Here is a 24,064-nt window from a genome sequence, read left to right as displayed (position 1 = left end):
TGCACCGTTTAGTATGTCGACGACACTGTTACTTAGCAGGATGTGTGTGAGAGCAAAGAAACATGTAAAGAAGAAACCATAACACGATTCAGTAAAGGACAAGAAAGAAAGGAAAGCCAATAGCCTACTTTTAATTTGCAACTCAACAGCATAGGCCTAATATTATTCAGCTCTAATCTACTGTGCTGTAAAAATGCTAAAAACTCTGCTCTACAGACGGGGTGGGAGGGAAGGTAAAGGCCGTTGTTTGCTACAACGCTACAAAAAATTTGACACTCCTCAGGACAAACAGGTTCAAAAAAAGTGGGTGGAGCAAAGCGAGCTGAAGACCTTTCCGGGAACACCCCTGTCTGATAGACTGAAAAGGAGAGGGAGGAGAGGAGGGGGGTAAGTAAATCAGCAGTCGCCGTTTCCATGTCGACGGGTAACAGAGACCACACCACTACTGGTGATATTACATCGGCTGGTTAGTTTGGTCGAAAATAAAGTCTGTCTCACCGCTGTGGAGTCAGACGTTGTATAGTGATCTAGTCTTAATAGAAGTGCGTTTTGGAAATGATACAATTTCCTCGGCATATTGAAACATTGAGACAAACTTGACTTGGATAAACAAAACAAAACAACTTTGGGACTGGAATCTGACAACAGGACCATTAACCTAAAAAGCAAATGTATCACTTCATGAAGTAATGTGGGGCATAGAATACTGCAAATGTCAAAAGAAAACGGCGAAATCTGTACTAAGAACTAACGAGCACCATTACTAGTTCGTTTCGGTCAGTGTAGTGCGAAACACTTCTCTCACATTGACATTAAAAACTAAAAAGACAAAAAAAAAACAGGACTTGCATCACGCAACTTCTCCACTTGATTGCTTGGAAAATGGTTGTGGAAAACCTTTTTTCAACCAATTGCGACAATAAACACACTTTGCAGTATAAACAAGAAGTAGTAGTTTAAGCACAACAGCATCAACATTCATAGGACTGTCAACATATAATAGGTACATCAAAACAGAGTGCAGGAGTTGACACAGGAAGGGAAATGGAATGGTCAGTGGGAGGGGTTAGTGAAGGGAAAACAGGAAATGTGCAAACAGGAAGTGTGCAGGGAGGGGGTAGTGATGAAGAGGAAGAAGGGTCAAGGGTCACAGGTATCATGCTAGTGGACGATGAAGGGGATGAGGGGAGAGAGCAGCCACTGGCATCAGCTTCAGAGAGGAGGGTTACTCATAGGAACCCTACACACCCTATTTGAGCAGGGAAAAGTAACCTCAAAACCTCAAGAAACAGTGGAGTAACGCTCCTAGTTCCTACAGCCGGAGCAAGCTAGCCTAGCATCTGACCCTTTATCCAGGCACATGATATTAGCCTGCCACTGGTCTGTTTACAGCTGCTAGCTAGGGGATAACGTGTCAGAATAGGTCTATGGAGAAGCAGGGAGACGACAGGCTCCTGAAGGAGGGGGAAGATAATTAAGTATGCGTACAGAGAGATCAGGTCTCAAGCAATGGTTTAGGGCCAGGGAGGGACGAGAGCTGAACTTGACTGACCCTGCTCTGTTGTGTTCTCCTCTGGACTCCTGTGGTTAAAGCAGGTTCCCTATATCCTGAACACTACGCTAAGCTAGGCTAACCTAGCATTGGAAAGATAGTTGGAGCGGAGAGGTAGAGGCAGTAGGGGGAGAGCGGTAGGGGGAGCGTGGTGCCCCTTTACCTGATGCTGTTGCCAGGGGGCTGCCTGGGGCACGGGGGCTACGGGATGGAGCGCTAGCGGAGGAGGAGGGGTTTATGGAGGGGCTACTGACAGTGATGGCAGCGCTGGTGGGGGGGCACTCTGCACATGCGGCCTGGTGCGGCCCCCTCGCGGGGGGGCAGGCACCCACCTGAGACGCTGTCAGGGCTGGGACCAGGTCCAGGGCAGGTTTGGGCGGCAGCTGGGGCGTGGCGGGTTTTAACCCCACCCCGGGGGAGCGGCTGCCGTCCCCCACCACTTTGATGGGTGGGTGAGGAGGGGATGGGGTCTGGGAGAGGCCCGGCTTTTTGGGCGGGATGGGGGGTGGGTTGCCCCGGTCGATCCTGGCCACGGTGGGGGACTTGAGGCCGATGGGGTGGCCCAGTCGGCCGGGGAAGGGGCCCCCCTCCGAGGTGGAGTGGGGCAAGCCGGGACGGAGGGCGCTGGGGCCCCCTGCTGGGGGGCTGGTGAAACGTGAGAGGACCTGCGTGACGGTGTGGCGCGCCTGCTGCTTGGCGGCAAAATTGTCGCGGTTGGTGGGGGAGAGGTCGCGGGACGGCGGGCTGCTGTGGGAGGCCGTGCCGTTTTGGTCCTGCTCCTGGAACTTGTAGCGGGCAGCCTGGACGCGAGGGCTCACCCCCGTGGGCAGCGCTGGAGTGGGGGCTGGGGAGTGAAGTCCCCCGTGGGGCGTCTGGCCCTCTGCTCCGTTCTCCCCCGTTTGAGGAAGTCCCCCTGCGCTACTATGGACCAGCCCCCGGCCTGCGCTGGGCGTTTTGGGCAGGCTGAGGCCCGCGTAGTTGGTGGGAGTGGGTTTGACAGGGATGGTGAGGGGGCTTGGCTTCTTCTGCCCCTCGGCCTCTGGAGGGGACAGATCTGTTTGGCAGGAGGCCGTCCGGGATATGACGGGGTCCGTGGCCACGGCAACAGAGACCGTAGGTTTGGGCGGTGGCGTGTTGGTGGCAGCGGTGGGATCCACGGCAGCAGCACCCAGTTGGGCCGAGACCCTTCTATCATCCTTACCGTCTTCAACACCTTGACCGTCCCGTTCAGTCCTGAGCTGCTCTACCAGCCGGCGCAGGCTCAGGCTCTCAGTCTCCTCTCGGCCCAGCCTGGCACGCAGCTGCTCACGCTCCGTGTCCAACTCTGACAGTTGCTTCTCCATCTTGGCCTCCAGCTGTTGTCCGCGCTGCCTCTCTGCCGTCAGCTCCTCCTGCAGCCGCCCGGCCGAGCGGCCCTCGTCGTCCAGCCGGGCGGAGATCTCGTCGAAGCGCTGCGACTCCTCCACCACGCGCGTGGCCAGCTGCTTGCACTCCCGCACCAGCATCATCACGATGTGCTTGTTCTTCTCCCGCTCGTCCTTCAGCTGGGCGGTTAGTTTACGGTGCTCCTGCTCCAGACTCTGCAGTTGCAGTTTCTCCAGCTGCAGCTGAGAGACAGAGACCACAAGCCAGTCAGGGGAGATGTCGTTTAGAAAAAACACACACACACACACACACACACACACGCGCACTGTATTGTCAGACACACAGATCGAACCGCTATCCCAAACACAAACTGTACAAACGATCTCAAACATGGAAACTCAAATCACACACGTTATCTGCACACACTCACACAATTGCGTAACAACATACACACACGGTCAGATCACACCTACACCAAACTACACAGATATCAAGCACACATATCTACTACCCACATCTGGTATATATTTTGCAAAACATACACGGAGTATAGCAAACATTAGGGACACCTTCCTAATATTGAGTTGCACCCTCCCCCTTTTGTCCTCAAAACAGTCTTAATTTGTTGAGGCGTGGACTCTACAAGGTGTCGAAAGCGTTCCACAGGGATTCTGGCCCATGTCGACTCCAATGCTTCCTACAGTTGTGTTAAGTTGGCTGGATGTCCTTTGGGGTGGTGGACCATTCTTGATACACAACAGGAAACTGTTGAGTGTGAAAAACCCAGCAGCGTTGCAGTTGTTGACACAAACCTGTGCGCCTGGCATCTACTACCACACACCCTTCAAAGGCACTTACAACTTTTGTCTTGCCCATTCACCCTCTCAATGGCACACACACGCATGTATCAATCGTCTCAAGGCTTAACAAGTCCTTCTTAACAAGTGGCATCAATAAAGGGATCATAGCTTTAACCTGGTCAGTCTGTGTCACGGAACGAGTAGGTGTTGATTTGTATGCTCGGTGTACAGCATGTCACACCCACGCCGCCACATGACATACAGTAGATCTGCGGCACGTCACATATACCACGTAGGCCCTGCGTCACACACACACATCGCCTTAACGTTAATCCAATACACAAGGGTGCACGTACATTCACTTTGCTCCCTAATTACTCACACACACACACACGCGCCTCCCTCAAATCACGCCCAGAGTGGAGAGCTCAGCTCGCCAACACACTGAAATCAATATGCTCACTTTATGAACTGTGGAGGTGCTCTCTAGGCTCCTTTCGTTTGTTGAAACTATTTCCTGAACCTACCTGGTCTGATAACCAAAGACTTGAAAACACGACAACGCCTACAATGGATATACTATGATCTTGAAAAGCTACAAACCTTTCAGGAAACACCACTTGGCAATAATTGCAAGCTGACATTGTATGTTCAAAAGGACAAGGTGAATAGTAGTGCTCAACTAACTGAACAAGAATGAGGAACATTTCCTCCTCTCCATGTTCACACAACAGTGGAAAATAGTCATGTTTAAATGACCTCAGTATTGTCGGTCTCTCCCTAAAAGACCACAGAATACAAAACAGACCCGTTTGAATTCAGCAATAACAGTCCTCCATTTTAGAATATTGATTAAATCATAATACAGAAAGCAAAAGACCTAATTTACACACACACACACACACACACACACACACACACACACGGCGGAGCAGTTATTGGAAGAACGACGCTCACACGGGGGAAAAATGGACGATGGAATCTAACGTTTCAAACATCTGATTGAATTTCGATGACTTGTCAACCCCGGGCGACTATATCTGGAGCGTGGCTGCTATTGTTAGCTGTGCGTTGGCAGCGAGGGTACAGGCTTAACTGGGCTTTCCGGGCGATTGCCTGCCCCGCTGCTCTAACGAGCCCAAACAATGAGGCTGATATCCACTACGCCTGCCTGCTACCCACCCCCAAACACGACCCCTTGTAAATCCTCACAGGAACGAGCACACATCTCGGACTGATCGACTGAGTCCCTGTTACGTCACTCCTATGAGGCCGAGTAGCTCCTATACGGCATGAAGCTGGAATAGCAACAGAATGACATCCGACTGAAATGAAGCACTTCCAACTGTGCCGTTTGTACTACGGTGAGATCTGTTGCCATGAGGAAACACTCATTTCTCCCATTTAGGATGCGGGTCTTGTTCGAGTGGAGTCTATATTCTCCCTAAAGGACCATTTGATTTACTTGTATTGTCCACTCGGCGTGTACACCTCACTGGCATCACAAAGTCAGTAAGGACCCTGCCCTGTTCCGAATGACTCATTCATAATGCATTATGCCAGTACACACACACACACACACACACACACACACACACACACACACACACACACACACACACACACACACACACACACACACACACACACACACACACACACACACACACACACACACACACACACACACACACACACTGCCAGGCAGGTGAGCGGAGTGTTACACACGGATGAATGGCACCAGGCCTTTCAGCTGGCTTTTAAAACCCATTCATATTTCAAGAAGCTGACTCAGAAAAACGTGACTTTGTATGGGGGTCGGCGTGAACACGGGATAAAAAATAAAAAAAGTTGTTTCTCATGTATTTGTTTATGTTCCAGTATGTTATTATTCACAGACCAGCGCTAACGATTTGTTTGGCGTTCTCGTCGTTGTCATGTTCTGGTTTGTGGCAGATGAAACGGCTAGCTTCATCCAGACAATCGTGTGGCCTGTCACCGTGACAAAGGCAGAAGGTTGGGGGAGGTGGTTTATTCCAGGAGTGGGAGGGAGGGGGTATTGGGAAAATGAGCCAAGAGCTTCTAGTGTTTTGGACTCCATGCTGTGCTGCTGTAGTGACATTGAGTCAAAATGGAGCGGCTGCAGGTTTCATTGCGTCTCAGTGGCTAAACGCAAACAGCAGGGTCATGTCGAGTAGGGCACACCGTAGCAAAACGTTTTGCAATGGAATTAGCTAGTACGGAACTGGATCCTCTAAATACTCCTCAATCACCTCTCTCTTACTCTACCTTCCCCCCCTTCTTCCATTCTCTCCGCATCATCCCCTGGCTGGCTGGCTGTGTCTCACTGCTTATCTGGAGCACACAGCACAGTGCTGGCTAACAGAGGTGTCTCCCCAGCCACACAAGCCCGGTTGGAGAGAATCTCGGGTCTCCGCTGGCTCTGTGACTGGTGGAAGGGTTCAGGAGCAGGACAAGGAGAGCAGTTCTCTCACATACACCCCCCTCCTTCCTCCCAGGCAAGCCCCATTCCACACACCAACATTCTATCTAACCTTAGACAGATGCACACCATTCCCCTCACCATCTGGCCACGGTGGACTTAAATCAGACAGGTAGTCCTACATAGTCCAGGGACAGTAAGAGGTACAGCAGATACATACACTTGCTCTCCGACACACGAACGCACATTCACACACTTGACATTAACCAAATATGGCAAAGCAACTTCAAATGCATCTCACACACACACACACACACACACACACAGTTATCATATTATAGTATTGTCTACACATAGCCTCCCATAACCTACCCTCTTTTGCCTGCTCTCGGCAGCTTCCAGCTCAGCTGACATCCTCTCCTGCATCTTCCTGCAGTGGGCCATGACAGCCTCCAGGACTGCGATGGGGCTGGAGCCCACAGGCCGGCGCTCCTTGTCCCCCCCGGGGACACCGTCAAAGTCCCTCTGCAGGGCCAGGAAGGGGTCGGTCAGACTGAAGTGGCCGTAACGCTCCTGCAGGAACACCTCCTTCCGCCGCGCCTACGGAGAGATAGAAATAAATAAATAAATAGAGAGAGAGAGAGAGAGCCAGATTGATGGAATTCTGTGATTCCTCTGTCTATGACCATTTGATTTGTACAACCAATCGATTCTTAAAAAGCCGAAGGGCATTAGCTAGGTACACGTTTGACGATTACTATACGAGTGGATTGATTAGCATGCCTGTGGTCCTAAGTGTTACTAATTGCCTGCACACGCAGGGTCTCTTCAAGTTAAGAACTGTCCACACCTGTCCTAGACCCATATACATGTTATTGATGGGACCCAGTCACAGCTCAGCCCCTTCACTTGCACTCTGGCCAGCCTTAGCTCAGCCCAGCCCCGCGGGTCGTGGGAAAGGCAAGTCCAGACGGTCATGCTGTGCCCACTGTGCCCTCTCTGGCGTGGGCCAATTCCTAAGCTCTACTCTCCTGTCCAACCACTCACTGCTACAGGAGCCATGATGTCTGTTAGATTACATTGGGAGTCGAGAGGCAGGGGAAATGGTGTGTTTAATCTGTTAGTAATATTCTGGGATGTTGTAACACAGACGGGCAGATACAGTGGGGCAAAAAAGTATTTAGTCAGCCACCAATTGTGCAAGTTCTCCCACTTAAAAAGATGAGAGAGGCCTGTAATTTTCATCATAGGTACACTTCAACTATGACAGACAAAATGATGTAAAAAAATCCAGACAATCACATTGTAGGATTTTTAATGAAATTATTTGCAAATTATGGTGGAAAATAAGTATTTGGTCACCTACAAACAAGCAAGATTTCTAGCTCTCACAGACCTGTAACTTCTTCTTTAAGAGGCTCCTCTGTCCTCCACTCGTTACCTGTATTAATGGCACCTGTTTGAACTTGTTATCAGTATAAAAGACACCTGTCCACAACCTCAAACAGTCACACTCCAAACTCCACTATGGCCAAGACCAAAGAGCTGTCAAAGGACACCAGAAACAAAATTGTAGACCTGCACCAGGCTGGGAAGACTGAATCTGCAATAGGTAAGCAGCTTGGGTTGAAGAAATCAACTGTGGGAGTAATTATTAGGATATGGAAGACATACAAGACCACTGATAATCTCCCTCGATCTGGGGCTCCACGCAAGATCTCACCCCGTGGCGTCAAAATGATCACAAGAACGGTGAGCAAAAATCCCAGAACCACACGGGGGGACATAGTGAATGACCTGCAGAGAGCTGGGACCAAAGTAACAAAGCCTACCATCAGTAACACACTACGCCGCCAGGGACTCAAATCCTGCAGTGCCAGACGTGTCCCCCTGCTTAAGCCAGTACATGTCCAGGCCCGTCTGAAGTTTGCTAGAGAGCATTTGGATGATCCATAAGAAGATTGGGAGAATGTCATACGGTCGTGTTTGGAGGACAAAGAATGCCGAGATGCATCCAAAGAACACCATACCTACTGTGAAGCATGGGGGTGGAAACATCATGCTTTGGGGCTGTTTTTCTGCAAAGGGACCAGGACGACTGATCCGTGTAAAGGAAAGAATGAATGGGGCCATGTATCGTGAGATTTTGAGTGAAAACCTCCTTCCATCAGCAAGGGCATTGAAGATGAAACGTGGCTGGGTCTTTCCGCATGACAATGATCCCAAACACACCGCCCGGGAAACGAAGGAGTGGCTTCATAAGAAGCATTTCAAGGTCCTGGAGTGGCCTAGCCAGTCTCCAGATCTCAACCCCATAGAAAATCTTTGGAGGGAGTTGAAAGTCTGTGTTGCCCAGCAACAGCCCCAAAACATCACTGCTCTAGGAGGAGATCTGCATGGAGGAATGGGCCAAAATACCAGCAACAATGTGTGAAAACCTTGTGATGACTTACAGAAAACATTTGACCTCTGTCATTGCCAACAAAGGGTATAGAACAAAGTATTGAGATAAGCTTTTGTTATTGACCAAATACTTATTTTCCACCATCATTTGCAAATAAATTCATTAAAAAAATCCTACAATGTGATTTTCTGGATTTTTTTTCTCATTTTGTCTGTCATAGTTGAAGTGTACCTATGATGAAAATTACAGGCCTCTCATCTTTTTAAGTGGGAGAACTTGCACAATTGGTGGCTGACTAAATACTTTTTTGCCCCACTGTAGATAAGACAATGGGAAGACAATAACTGGGGATAGATTCCCAGGCACCTAAGTACTTTTTAATGCACCGGCATGATTTGGTATCAGGCAAGAGTCTTTATTGGGCATAAGAGCACCGGTGGGTCAATTTGAGGCACTGCTATGAGTAAGTGTCAGTTAGCCAATGCAGCTACGCTAAGCTACTGTAGCCATTATTATCATCTAGGCCTTCGGGCAACTGTGGACACCATTGACCATGTAATAATTGACCACACGATCGTTGAGCTCACGAGCCAGTGACCATAGGATTCATAGGTCATTAACCACTTCAAACCAAACCCCTTGGTTAAGGAACTAAATAGTAAAACACGGACAGTTTTAAGGACGAATCACTACTGTACTGAGAAGCTGAAACCCTACATTCCTTCATTGTTCAGAGGAAAGGGGGATCTCCCCTAAGCTAGGGCTGAACATGAAGCTGCCTCTACAGTGTTACAATGCTACATTCACAGTGTTCAATGTTCAGGACATTGAGTTCTGTGTGCACAGGGAAAAAGGAATAATTTATGACAGTTGGTCTTGAAATCAAGCAGAAGGGGAGTGAGAAACAGAGAGAGAGAGAGAGACACACACAAAGAGAAGTGAGAGAACAGACACAGAATGTGTTCCTGGGGGGTGGCTAGCTACTGTGCTCTTGTGGCCGATGCTTCGCCAAAGAAGGAGATGAAATTCACAGAACGCACACGTGCATTAAATAGGAATACTTTGAACACACATAAATAAACTACTGCATAGCCTTGCTACACATGCGCGCACGAGCACACACACAGAGGGTAGGAGCAGGGTAGAGATTGATGGCGATCCCCAAACATTCAAAGGTAGCTCCCATTACTCTGACCGTTAACTGTGAACATACCACAGAAAGGGAGAGAGCGAGAGAGTATGGATGAGAAAGGAATAAGAAGGAAAGAGGGGAGAGCAAGCGAGAGAGAGTTGGGTGTGGGACATTGAAGTGTGTGTGTGTGTGTGTGTGTGTGAGGCTGCATTTACAAAGGCATCCCGATTCAGATCTTTTGCATATCTGATACCCATCTGATCTTTTCCCTAATGTGTAAATCAGTATGGATGTGGAGGGTGCAGTGAGGTCACAGACATCTGGTCTTCTCCACTGGGCTTTCACAAATATCATCCCTAATTACAGGGGATCTACCATACACAGACCCCCGCCTCACACACACACACACACAGGCACAGACAGACAGACGTTTATACTGTCTCAACATAGGGTTATTAGGAGACTGACTTAGGGCTGGGCGATATGGACAAAATATCTCAAAAATACTTTTCAGCATTTTCATAAACGTCTGCATTTCCCTGCGCTCATTGAGAATTCCCACGCAGGGCTGCACGAAACAATCTAGGCCTTATTTTGAACCAAACCTTGCAATTTGACTTTGACTTGTGATTTAGAGCATAACGCTTGGGTGAACTGTTGGAATCATGGAAATCGAATGATTATTCTAATTCTATAGTTAGAATATAATATTGGGTACTTTAAATGCAGACATTACAAATGAAAATGCCAGGGAGGAGTTATTGTGACAGAGTAGAAACCAAAGTGTTGACAATTGTTGCTAGGGCACCCTATAATCTTTATATACATTGAATGTTTTCTCTTCGCTACTTCATGTAGCTAACATATTCTTGCTTCGCGTATTCCTTTGATTTAGAAGATACTGTTAAACAAAAGAATATGCAGATGTAGGTCTACACCATCACTGGTATTATCAGGCTATATGGCACTGTGATTATTATTATTTGACCATGCTGGTCATTTATGAACATTTGAACATCTTGGCCATGTTCTGTTATAATCTCCACCCGGCACAGCCAGAAGAGGACTGGCAACCCCTTATAGCCTGGTTCCTCTAGGAGTTTTTCCTAGCCACCGTGCTTCTACACCTGCATTGCTTGCTGTTTGGGGTTTTAGGCTGAGTTTCTGTACAGCACTTTGAGATATCAGCTGATGTAAGAAGGGCTTTATAATTCAATTTGATTAGTTACGTTCGCTCTGACTCAGTACAATTATTAGCTAGCTGGCGATTAGCATTAGCGACTAGAATTAGCGTCTAACAATATTTAGACCCAACCTACTAAGACAAACTAGTGGTTTCCAGATGTAAGAAACAAACTAATGGTGTAATTATAAAAACGCTAGTGGACTTCTATTAAGAAGCTAAGTGAAAACGCCATCGTTGTCGTCAACATTACCGCATGTGCTGCATTAACAACGCAGAGACTGAACGCAAGCGTCTCGTGGTGGAGGAACTACAAATGCGCTCCTTGAGTGACAGGGGGCGGGGCTAGGTCTGTGTGGAAAGCGGCATGGAGAGAGAGAGAGCGGAGAGAGATGGACTTTACACGCGGCGTATCACATTCAATAACACACCAAAACATTCAAAAACCCGTATAAAAAAAGGTTAAGTAAAAAAACAAAGTGGTCCGTGCATCAATACAGGTATTTCGTAAAATATGGTATCCCGTCCAGCCCTACTCTGACTACTCATCTGGTTTGTATAAAAGAGGATAGATGTGGCCAGTTGTTGGCAGGTAAATACATGGGCATTATACTCTACGATACTCCGTGTTTTGATGCCAGTACACTCTACTGAATACAGAGCTCTTAGAGGACAACTCTAGGGCACGTTAAGTAACTAACAAGCGGAAAATTCTGTTTACCTCAACAAATAAAAACAGCCCGTGGCTCCCTGTGAGAGAGATGGCATCTGTAACCAGCGTTACAGGGGGGGGGGGGGGGGTGTATCCATCCAATAATATTTACACTGGAGAGGACATGGCTACCTCAGGGTGGCCAGACCAGCACAGGCTAGTAAGTGTCACATGACCTGCAGATGACCTGCAGATAACCAGAGGCAGACCCTTTCTACGGTTAATTAATGATTTATACGTGCTTAATAAATGCTTTCTGTGGTTAATAAGTATACTTTTTAAGGAACAGGGCAAGGTCGACATCTTTGTATACGCGCAGGTTGGAACACTTGGAAGAGGACAGTGCACAAAACAAGACCGCGTCACACTACACCATAGGGTCGGCCCTATAGTGTGAATCAGGAATAAGAGCTCTAATAAGTCCAGCAGGAAATGGAAAAGCTATCTATTTCCTGGTGAGCAGGAAGAGGTCGGGGGTGAGCAGGAAGAGGCTCCTCTACTGGAGGTCCTTTGACAAATGCTGAAAACAAATGTGCTGTTATGGCTGTAGTGTCATTTAGAATGGATACTTAAATGCCTCCCCGATACTGTAAATACATAGTACACTGGAAACAATATGCTTAGGAAAAAATATTATTAGTGTGGAATTGACAGCCGGGGGAGATTTATTGATGGAAAGTTGTACATGGGGACAATGGTTTTGCTCCCTGGTGTGCTTAAGGATAAGGTGTTTTTTATTATGTCCAAGATCAGCTGTTTTGACTGCGGGAGGATATTCCTGCATGCCTGTGGTATTTCCTAGCAGAGCCCGTGTTTAACACTCCCCATGATGTATGTATGTATGTAGAAGTTGGAAGTTTACATACACCTTAGACGAATGTGCTTTTTTCGCAAATGCGCTTTTGTTAAAACATCCCACGTTTGGCAAAGTTGGCTGTCTATGTTAGGAAGAAATAGTCTTCACACAGTTCTCAACGAGCCAGGCGGCCCAAACTGCTGCATATACCCTGACTCTTTTGCACAGAACGCAAGAGAAGTGACAAAATTTCCCTAGTTAAAAGAAAGTCATGTTAGCAGGCAATATTAACTAAATATGCAGGTTTAAAAATATATACTAGTGTATTGATTTTAAAGGCGTGGATGTTTATGGTTAGGTACACATTGGTGCAACAACAGTGCTTTTTTCATGAATGCGCTTGTTAAATCACCCGTTTGGGAAGTAGGCTGTGATTCGATGATAAAGTAACAGGCACCGCATTGTTTATATGCAACGCAGGACAAGCTAGTTAAACTAGTAATATCATCAACCATGAGTAGTTAACTAGTGATTATGTTCAGATTGATAATTTTTTATAAGATATGTTTCATGCTAGCTAGCACCTTACCTTGGCTCCTTGCTGCACTCGCATAACAGGTTGTCAGCCTGCCATGCAGTCTCCTCATGGAGTGCAATGTAATCGGCCATGATCGGTGTCCAAAAATGCAGATTACCGATTGTTATGAAAACTTGAAATCGGCCCTAATTAAATCGGTCGACCTCTAGTAAGTATGTATGTATGTGTGGCACAGTACTGTACTGAAAGTTATAACAGTATAGGCAGTCTATTTCAGAGTGTATCCATGTAGCCCTACTACTAACAGAGTATTTCAATATTCATAGTGTTTTATTCACCAGTAAGACTGCAGTAACATCAGAGTATATTTACTGCCAGTGCTGTGTGTATACTAAGGCCCCAGTCAGTATTATTAGCATCGACCTTTACAGGCATGCATAGCTGGGTGAGAGGGTTCAGGGAACGCAGCCAGAGAAACAGCACAGTCAGGAGGAGGAGAGGAGGGAGAGAGAGAGAGGAGAAGAGGGGAGAGAGGAAGGGAGGGAGAGAGAGCGAGAGGGAGGAAGAGAGGGCGAGAGAGGGGGAAGGGAGAGAGAGGGATAGGGGAGAGAGTAAGACAGAGAGTGGCAGCGAGAGCAAGCGAGTGGCAGCGGAAGGAAGCGGGTGTGATAAAATAAAGTGAGAGTGAAAGAGAGAAAAAGAGAGCACTCAAAGCTCGTCTGGAGAAAAAGGATCATATTTTATTCAAAGCCCCATTAATTGTGTATTCATGACAATCTGAATTTTACATTAGAGGCAGTGTCAATCTGGCCATAATGCATAAATCAATATCTCTAACAGCTACAGGGTAAAAAAGCATGTATATATATATATATATATGTGCAGAGGGGAAAGGCTACCTAAATCTAGAAGGATTTAATAAATGTACATGTTATCTTTTCCTCTACAACTCAAAGAAAAATTATTCAACTTTGAAAGGCAAGTAAAGGCCCTTACTAATATTGACACAGCTATTGTCTGGTGCTCTCCCAGATAAAACTCCAAGAGGCCGATAGAAATGCATTATGTAGAACAGAGACGTCTCTGTTACGTAGCAATAAAGAATCGCGTCATCACTTCTACATGTTACATTTCTATGTGCTACCTCACCCGTGCAATGACAGCTTGGTCAATACGTCGACAGCTCCACAAGTTCCTCATTTCAGCCACAGGGGCTCCAGATCAACATCGCCCACCATAGTCCGACCACGGCCCCATACACCTCCAACCCCTGGCTAAACAAACTGACGCTATTGCTGCTAATGCTCGCCTGTTGCGAGATAGGATGAGTTAAGCTGAGGGGAATTAGTAGACTAGTTACATGGCTACTAGGGTGGGTTTGTGTGATGGTGGGGCCAGGGGAATATATATATATATTTTTTTTTTAGCAGGCAGACAGAAGGACAACCCTGGGATTGGGAAATTCTGCCATCAAGGACTCCGGAATAATGGCCGTTTGGAATCATATGCGGCAGGGGCCAAGGTCGAAAGGTCAGCCATGAGAGAGGCTTTTGTCGACTGTGTATGGGTGTGTGTAGGACCGTTTAAAATCAGACACAGCGAGCTCTTTGTGGTATTTAAAGACTTCCACGGGGCCTTCACCCTTGCCTCTCTTCTCACACACTAGCTTGTTCTTTGCAAGAACCAGGGGAAAAGAACGCTTTTGGGTCATTAACAAAAAATAATGTCTGAATGCAAGAGTTCTGCCTCAAAGCTGCCCATCTAAAGATCCTGCCTTTGATATTCACATGCACACACACACACACACACACACGACTGGCAATACTGCTTCCCCCTGTTCTCATTCACTAAAACACCTCACCTTAAGTGAGCTTAGTGACGAAAAACTGAATATATTATGACTGAGGATAAAGCTTTGCCGTGATAGGCTATCTACATTTATGTTCTCTAGAGATACGGAGGGCTCTGGGATATTGGAGGCTTTACTGGAATACTGGCCAGAGTGTGTGTGTGTGGGGCAGTATGGGTCCTGGGGGTCCCCCAGCTCTCTCTCCCTTCTGTCACACCCACCCAGGCACTACGATTTATATATAACCTTTATTTAACTAGGCAAGTCAGTTAAGAACAAATTCTTATTTTCAATGACGGCCTAGGAACAGTGGGTTAACTGCCTGTTCAGGGGCAGAACAACAGATTTGTACCTCGTCAGCTCAAGGGTTTGAACTTGCAACCTTCCGGTTACTAGTCCAACGCTCTAACCACTAGGCTACCCTGCCGCCCCTGAACCCCACATGAACAACCATAAGACATGACGCGTCAACAAAAACAAAAAAAAATCACCTAAACCTACTCCTCTGAACTGTCAAAAAGTACCACCAAAGAAGTGTACCTGCTTCAATGAAAAGGTCTTTCAACCATACATGCACTTCTCATACCAGTCTTTTCCATTTTAACCCATGTAACACGAACAATACTAGAGATCCATTTACCATATGTTCTATATGGTGAGGCCATCCCTCCCTCATGGAAGGGAGAGGGTGGAGAGATAAAGAGAACGAAAGAGAAGAGTGACTCATCCTGATCGTCTCTCTATTCCTTTTCTTCTCGGGTGGGGTGGGGTGGAGCGTACCCTTCACTGTGCTGCAATGCCTTGTGGGAGACAAATATCCATATGAAAAGACCTGGGCTTCCCGAAGGATCATAGGAGATGGATTCAAATGTACAGCAAGACCGATGATTAGTTGGGCAATGAGAGGGAAGGTGAATGGAGGGGGGTGCATGTGCACATCACAGTCTGTGCTCTACTAACAAGAGAGACAGGTCATCCACTAATTTGCCAACTAGAAAAACAGTATGGGAATAATGTAATGATCTAGATAAGAGAGAGACACGGACACACACAGCATGAATCAAATGATGATCTCTTCTCATTTCCAGTATGTTGGGTAGCTTACTGTAACATAGAAACAGATCTGCCTTTTGAGTCGAGAGAGCGCGAGAGTGAGCAAGAGGAGAGAGAGAGAGCGAGTGAGCGAGAGAACACTGGCCAAACATGGCAGTCGTGAGGGATTTCACTTTGCTGGAGGGATCAATAAACACATGAACATTTACCAGCACATGCCTGACAGAGAGAGAGAAAAGAGACCAGGAGAGAGAAAGAGCGCGAGAGAGAGAGAGCGAGAGAACAGGAAAGGGAGATTTGTTTGAGGAGTGACTCAGGGGTCTGTAAATGGAAACAGTGGAGAATATAAGGCTGATTTAACAGAGATTTTCACACATGGGTAGACAAGTAGAATCTGTTCATGTTTTTAAGTGTTGCTCAATAGGAATGTGTCAGCAACAGTAGCGTCGGATTGGATCAAGTCTTTCAACTAACAACTAATACATCATGTCTGAGCACATCCTTCTTGGATCTACAACAGCACTTAAACCTATAGCAGAGCATACCAACTGCACCTGCAGATAGCCTTTGAGAAAAGATTGACGTTTCGAACGCTGTTTGAAGCTTCAAAGTGGCTGGCCAGTCTACCCCCTTTCTATCTGTGTGTCATATTCTACTACAGTATACAGCTGCACCACAGTGGAGCCATTCTAAATGGTATTGCCATTTTGGAATAGACGTTTTTTAGCTACACTCTCCATCCCTCCTCACTCGCTCCGTCTCCAGCTCTCCATTTCCATCCATGTCACCCCATCCATTCTTCACAACATTCTTCATTTCTCAGTCTCTCTCTCTATGCCTCTAAGTTCCTCCCTCCCCCCCGCTCGCTCTCTCTCTCTCTCTGTCACAGCATGTTTGCTTAGAGTCTATCCTACTGAAATGTGTGTGCCTTGCCTCAGGGTGACGTGACAGCAGAGGAACAGTCAGTGACATTACATTTACATTAGCCGTTAGCTGGTGTTGAGCCTCCACCGCTAGGGACAAACCAAGCCACTCTTATATAACCAGCCGAGCAGCAGGCCAGGCAGGCAGGGAACGTGCGAGTGGCTAATTCGGTCCCACTACAATGGCATTTACAGGCCCCAGATGCCAACAGCGCTAGGCTAACAAGAACAACCCAGCAGGTATGAGTGCTCTCTCCGTCAAAACCAATCGCAAACCGAATACTCATGTGGCTAATGGGTGAATTGAATAGAATTGTGCTCATTTAGGCTATATGAAGGCTTGTGCCAAAAGGGAAATCCCAAAATGTCAATGCATAAATAAGGCTATGGTATGGCACCGACGTCATTGGAGGTGGCTGAGAAGAGGAGGGCTCTATTTATTACATTTTTTATTTTATTTAACCTTTATTTATACAGGTTTTTCTCATTGAGATAACATTTATTTTCAAGAGAACTTGTCTGACAGCAGCAGGGGGGGACAATGTTCCAGACAAAACAACTTACGTACACTAACACACCATTGAACAAAACTATAGACACACATACAGTACAATGACATATTACGTAAAGAAACACAAATGTCATAACAAAAAAAAAAAAGCTGACCTAAAGACAATTACACTGTGATATTTAAACCGAGCAGGTATTTAAACTCTACCAACGTGACTCATAATAATGGCTGGAATGGCATCCAACACATGGAAACCACGCGTTTGATATATTTGTTCCACTCATTACCACGAGCCCGTCTTCCCCAATTAAGTTGCCACCAACCTCCTGTGATTGATGTGCTACACACTCAAATTGTATCTATTCTTTACATATCAAAGTTGGGGTCTGGTCTAGAGGTCGACCGATTAATCGGAATGGCCGATTAATTAGGGCCGATTTCAAGTTTTCACAACAATCGGAAATCAGTATATTTGGACACTGATTTGGCCGATTTATTATATACCTACAAACAAGCAATTTGCAAACAAATTCATTAAAAATCCTACAATGTGATTTTCTGGATTTTTTTTTCTCTCATTTTGTCTGTCATAGTGTACCTATGATGAAAATTACAGGCCTCTCATCTTTTTAAGTGGGAGGACTTGCACAATTGTTGGCTGACTAAATACTTTTTTGCCCCACTGTATATATATATATATATATTTTTTTTTACACCTTTATTTAACTAGGCAAGTCAGTTAAGAACACATTCTTATTTTCAATGACTGCCTAGGAACGGTGGGTTAACTGCCTTGTTCAGGGGCAGAACGACAAGATTTTTACCTTCTCAGCTCGGGGATTCAATCTTGCAACCTTACAGTTAACTAGTTCAACGCTCTAACCACCTGATTACATTGCACTCCACGAGGAGCCTGCCTGTTACGCGAAGGCAGTAAAAAGCCAAGGTAAGTTGCTAGCTAGCATTAAACTTAGCTTATAAAAAACAATCATAATCACTAGTTAACTACACATGGTTGATGATATTACTAGTTTATCTAGCGTGTCCTGCGTTGCATATAATCGATGCGGTGGCATTCGCGAAAAAGGACTGTCGTTGCTCCAACATGTACCTAACCATAAACATCAATGCCTTTCTTAAAATCAATACACAAGTATATATTTTAATCCTGCATATTTAGTTAATATTGCCTGCTAACATGAATTTCTTTAACTAGGAAGAATGGTGTCACTTCTCTTGCAAAAGAGTCAGGGTATATGCAGCAGTTTGGGCCGTCTAGCTCACTGAAAACTGTGTGAAGACTATTTCTTCCTAACAAAGACAGCGAACTTCGCCAAACAGTGGATGATTTAACAAAAGCGCATTTGCGAAAAAAGCACAATCGTTGCACGACTGTACCTAACCATAAATATCAATGCGTTTCTTAAAACCAATACACAGAAGTATGTATTTTTAAACCTGCATATTTATCTAAAATAAATCCAGGTTAGCAGGCAATATTAACTAGGTGAAAATGTGTCACTTCTCTTGCGTTCATTGCACGCAGAGTCAGGGTATATGCAACAGTTTGGGCCACCTGGCTCGTTGCGAACTAATTTGCCAGAATTTTGCGTAATGACATATTATGACATAACATTGAAGGTTGTGTAATGTAACAGGTATATTTAGACTTATGGACGCCACCCGTTAAATCAAATATGGAACATTGGAACGGTTCCGTATTTCACTGAATGATAAACGTTTTGTTTGATATGATAGTTTCCAGATTCGACCATATTAAATGACCTAAGGCTCGTATTTCTGTGTGTTATTATGTTATAATGTTATGTTATAATTAAGTCTATGATTTGAGCAGTCTAACTGAGCGATGGTAGGCACCAGCAGGCTCGTAAGCATTCATTCAAACAGCACTTTAGTGCGTTTTGCCAGCAGCTCTTCGCAATGCTTAAAGCATTGCGCTGTTTATGACTTCAATCCTATCAACTCCCGAGATTAGGCAGGATAGCCTAGTGGTTAGAGCGTTGGACTAGTAACCGGAAGGTTGCAAGTTCAAACCCCCGAGCTGACAAGGTACAAGTCTGTCGTTCTGCCCCTTATCAGGCAGTTAACCCACTGTTCTTAGGCCGTCATTGAAAATAAGAATTTGTTCTTAACTGACTTGCCTAGTTAAATAAAGGTAAAATAAATAAAATAACCAATGTGAAATGGCTAGCTAGTTAGCGGGGTGAGCGCTAATAGCGTTTCAAACATCACTCGCCCTGAGACTTGGAGTAGTTGTTTCCCTTGCTCTGCATGGGTAACGATGCTTCAAGGGTGGCTGTTGTCGATGTGTTCCTGGTTCGAGCCCAGGTAGGGGCGAGGAGAGGGACGAAAGCTATACTGTTACACTGGCAATACTAAAGTGCCTACAAGAACATCCAATAGTCAAAGGTTAATGAAATACAAATAGTATAGAGGGAAATAGTCCTATAATTCCTATAATAACTACAACCTAAAACTTCTTACCTGGAAATATTGAAGACTCATGTTAAAAGGAACCACCAGCTTTCATATGTTCTCATGTTCTGAGCAAGGAACTTAACAACATTATCAACAAGGCAGGTCCTACAGGCCCTAGTTTTGTCACACCTGGACTACTGTCCAGTCGTGTGGTCAGGTGCCACAGAGGGACTTAAGAAAATTATAATTGGCTCAGAACAGGGCAGCACGTCTGGCCCTTAAATGTACACAGAGATATAACAATAATATAACTCCACATTATTATAGGACGACTTGGGAGAATGACAATCTGCAGCAGACAGGAATTGAACAATTGTATGGTTGAGAGGGATGACAATTAATCTACACATAAAACGGTCAACCGAATTGTTTCTAGTCATCTCTCTTCCTTCCAGGGTTTTTCATCTTTGAACTTATATGGTGATTGGCATCTAAATTTTTACCACGGCGACCGGCAAAACAGTTTGTCTTTCAATCACCCGTGTGGGTATAACCAATGAGGAGATGGCACGTGGGTGCCTGCTTCTATAAACCAATGAGGAGATGGGAGAGGCAGGACTTGCAGCGCGATCTGCGTCAGAAATAGGAATAACTTTTATTTTTGCCCTTGGCAAAGCAGACGCTCGTTGGCGCACGTGAGCAGTGTGGGTGCAATAATTGAATAAAATGGATTTCTACATTTATTTTGCAACGCTCGCGCACGCGGCGTGTCCGGTCTGGTCAGCATGTAAGGCATTAGCGGGTGTGAACGATGCTAAATGGGTGTAAACAAAGAATAGCACTGAAGCTGTTCAACGTGAAAGGTTACCTTTATTCTACAATAGGCAATTTAATACTGTAAATAGTTTACCTAATGGGATAACTTGGTGATGTAAAGTTGAAAGAATCCTTTTTGGTAATTTGGTGAAAGTATTCCTTTTCTAAATATATGTTTCCCAGGTCTATATTTCCAATATGCATTAAGATATCCTAATTATCTATGTTTGTGTATGTAGGGCAGACAACTGCCTACTTATATAAAAAATATGAGCAATATCAGAGCTTGCAAAATTGGGTTACAGGAGTTTATGCAAGCGGTCAAAACAATTCAATTTTGAGACTGGGTGAAATCCAAAGTTGTGCTATATATTAATTTGCTTTGTCATGCTTTTATTTATTTTTTTAAAGATAAATGTCGATACACTACTAGCTCAAACACTTCTAATCTGCAAAAATGACAAGTTAATAAGTGGGTGATGGTGATTTCAGATCACAAAGCATGCATTGCCTGCACCCCCCCAATCTGATAGCGGGGTGGTAGATGCCCAGTCTCCCTTATGGCTCAGCTCAGGTACCCACATACACACATCATTTGTACGCACACAAAGACAAGTCAGCTTAGATAGATCCAGCTCAGAGACGCTGAGCTCACAAGATTTGAAATTTTAGAAAAGAAAATGAATATATACACTCAGCAAATGTTTGCGTGTCGAACCGTATCGCATCAGAATGAAGCGCGTCGATTCGTTCCTCTAAATCAAATGGAAACGCACCGAATTGTTTCAAACTGAAATGTATCGTTCCTGTATTGTATCGGAGCCCGTGTATCTAGATACGTATCAAATCGTCTTGAAAGGGAGAGATGCGCATCCTTAACACAAATAAGATGGAACATTATGTTCAAGCACAATATGTGGGTGGGAGAGAGTGACAGAAACAGGGGTGGTTGGGGAAGAAAGGACATGCAGAGAGAGAGAGAAGGGGGGGAAAGCAAGAAAGAAAGAGAGAAAGAGAAGGGGTTGTTTGTAGGTTGGCAGAGTAATAAACCATATGACTAGAGTGAGAACTTTAGCAGGGCCTACCATCCATTGACAAATACCATGGCCTAGAGTCTTGCACAGCAGATATTTAATGAACCCCACTCTACCAGCACTACTCTGCTGCTTTCAGTCCCAGACACAGGAGATAAAATGGCCGCTGTGGTTTTAGCACTTGTTTTAGAGTGGCGGGGCACTGGCAATGTACAGCACAAGGTGACAATGCAATTCACTTGTGCACAAACACATCTACACCTCATTTGGTGTGTGTAGCGCTTGAGTGCGAGGCCGGCCACTCAATCAAATGAACTCTCTCTCTCTCGCTGTGTCTGTGTGTGTGTGTGTGTGTGTGTGTGTGTCCGTGTGAGACGGATGCTGTTGACCCTTCAACAAGTCCATTACCACACCGGGGCATTTCCATCTAAAAAAGGACCCATGAGCACATCAATTTGGGTGTGAAATGAAAGCTCAGTCTATATTTTGGGCATAGATACATTTTTCAACCATTTTCCATGTTTAAAAAAAAGTGACATAATCATAAATAAAGAGGCTTTGATTTCACGATAAATAGATGGAAAATGGGTCTTAGAAAACATCTACCAGAAAAAGTCTTAAAATGGTATCAGAAATACATCAAAACACAATAAAAGTTGACGTAAAGACACCTGCCAACTAATATCAACACTTACTGTATATTTTATTTTGGAGAAATTGTTTACCTTCTGTAAGTTTAAGAAATACTGACCAAAAACCCACATATCTTTAAGATATTTTCTAATTTCTCTCCCTCATGAGGAGAGAGGATAACGAAAGTTCACCGAAGTAACAAGTAAAAGGTAGACCTATCAATTAGTTATCGTCATTTTACTGATATGAATTTTGTTTGTTAATTATTAAGTGATTAAAACTCTTAATTCTGTTACCAAACTGAATTCGCTACCACGGGAAATCATAAGTCACAAAATATATTTCGGTCACCCGCTACTGTCCTCCCTTACAGTGGTATACTGTTATGTTCAGCTCATGATGGTTTTCCTTGTCTGTTGGTCAAAACCAAAAGGGATCAATCAAACTCGCTCACGCACACCTACTCATGAGCCCCTTTGTCTCTCCGTTGAATGTAACCGACACCCTCACCCACTGAGCACCGGACGCCCATGGGCAGTTGACATTTATTCAGCCCACCTTGACCTTGATGTAAACGCCCAGACAGACAGACCCAGCCAAATCGGAACCCATCACAGTTCGTGTGTTTCACAATTTTGGATAGCACAGTACAGTGAAATACATTACAGTAAAGAAAGAGTATAGCACAGTAGAGTCGAATACAGTATATTCTACTGTAACAGTCTTCTGCACAGAACTCTACACTCTATACTCTTCTGTGATCTGCTGCACTGTCCAAACTTGTGAAACACAAGGAGAATGACATTCATATCCATAATTATGCATTTCTGTGTAGTACAGACCAGGGACCCACGACGCAATTCCGTTACCGGGTGTAAAGCCACTTCACATACTGTACTTGAATAACCAAAAATATATTTTGTTTTATAAAACTCACAGTGCCATGTCATAGCTGACACCCCAGTCTTTCTGCAGACATCTTTTAAAAGGGATACTCCCTTCCCCAGAGCCAGATGAACTAGTGGAAACCATGTTCAGGTCTCTGTGTCCAGTATGAAGGAAGTTCAGGGTAGTTTCGCCGGCCAATGCTAACTAGCGTTAGAGCAATGACTGGAAGTTAGTGCAATATCTGCTCGCATTGGCGTTACCAAAGTTCACACCTGCAAAGTTAATCTGCTGAATTTGTTTTTGTACATTTTGTGGAAAGTGTTAGTCCTTGTGCATCAACTTTGAAATCTTTTTTTTGTTTGTTTAGCATATATTTTAAAGTGATTAAAAAAACAGAGTCAAAGCATTATTCCATTACTGTGGAATTGCCCAGTCACATGCCTATTAAAACATGTTCTGTTCCTCTTTAATGGTCAGTCTGGACAGGGGCCTCCTAGATCACGTCAACCACACACTGTTCATCACGCAATCAAACTCATGTTGGCTAACTAACTAACAACCACTAACTCATTCACTGGAGGTCGCACAGGGCTGAAGGTCAAGTGGACCTCCTCAAAAAGTGTGTGTGTGTGTTCATGTGTGGGTGTTTGTGCGTGTGTCTGAGTGGGCTGATTTGCCTCTGGTCTCTTAACCCCAAAAAACGCAAGGAAGCTATGTTTCCGCCCATCACCATGAATTTACGCCAAATACAGACTGACAGCCCTGGTTTCCTTTAAACACACACAGCGGACCGCCCTGGGTACATAACCCACCCGCTTCAACACATACATAAACCACCCGCTTCAACACATACATAACCCACCCGCTTCAATACACACAGCAGACCGCCCTGGGTACATAACCCACCCGCTTCAATACACACACAGCGGACCGCCCTGGGTACATAACCCACCCGCTAAAATACAGACACAGCGGACCGCCCTGGATACATAA

The 24,064-nt window shown here is 45.2% G+C and overlaps 1 protein-coding gene across 2 annotated transcripts in view; it reads right to left on the bottom strand.

The window, feature by feature from the left end:
• LOC139408189 (cortactin-binding protein 2-like) overlaps window positions 1-24,064 on the bottom strand; it is a 73,726-nt gene that overhangs the window by 22,228 nt on the left and 27,434 nt on the right. For both annotated transcript variants that reach the window (XM_071151907.1, XM_071151906.1), the window contains exons 3-4: window positions 6,533-6,760; window positions 1,716-3,159 (exon numbers count right to left, since the gene is read on the bottom strand). In XM_071151907.1, coding sequence (XP_071008008.1) covers window positions 1,716-3,159; window positions 6,533-6,760 — 1,672 coding nt within the window. The remainder of the gene's footprint in view (window positions 1-1,715; window positions 3,160-6,532; window positions 6,761-24,064) is intronic.

This window comes from Oncorhynchus clarkii, chromosome 1, assembly GCF_045791955.1.
Source record: "Oncorhynchus clarkii lewisi isolate Uvic-CL-2024 chromosome 1, UVic_Ocla_1.0, whole genome shotgun sequence".
In the NCBI taxonomy this organism is placed as follows: domain Eukaryota; kingdom Metazoa; phylum Chordata; class Actinopteri; order Salmoniformes; family Salmonidae; genus Oncorhynchus; species Oncorhynchus clarkii.
This window is presented reverse-complemented; position numbering and strand designations above follow the sequence as displayed.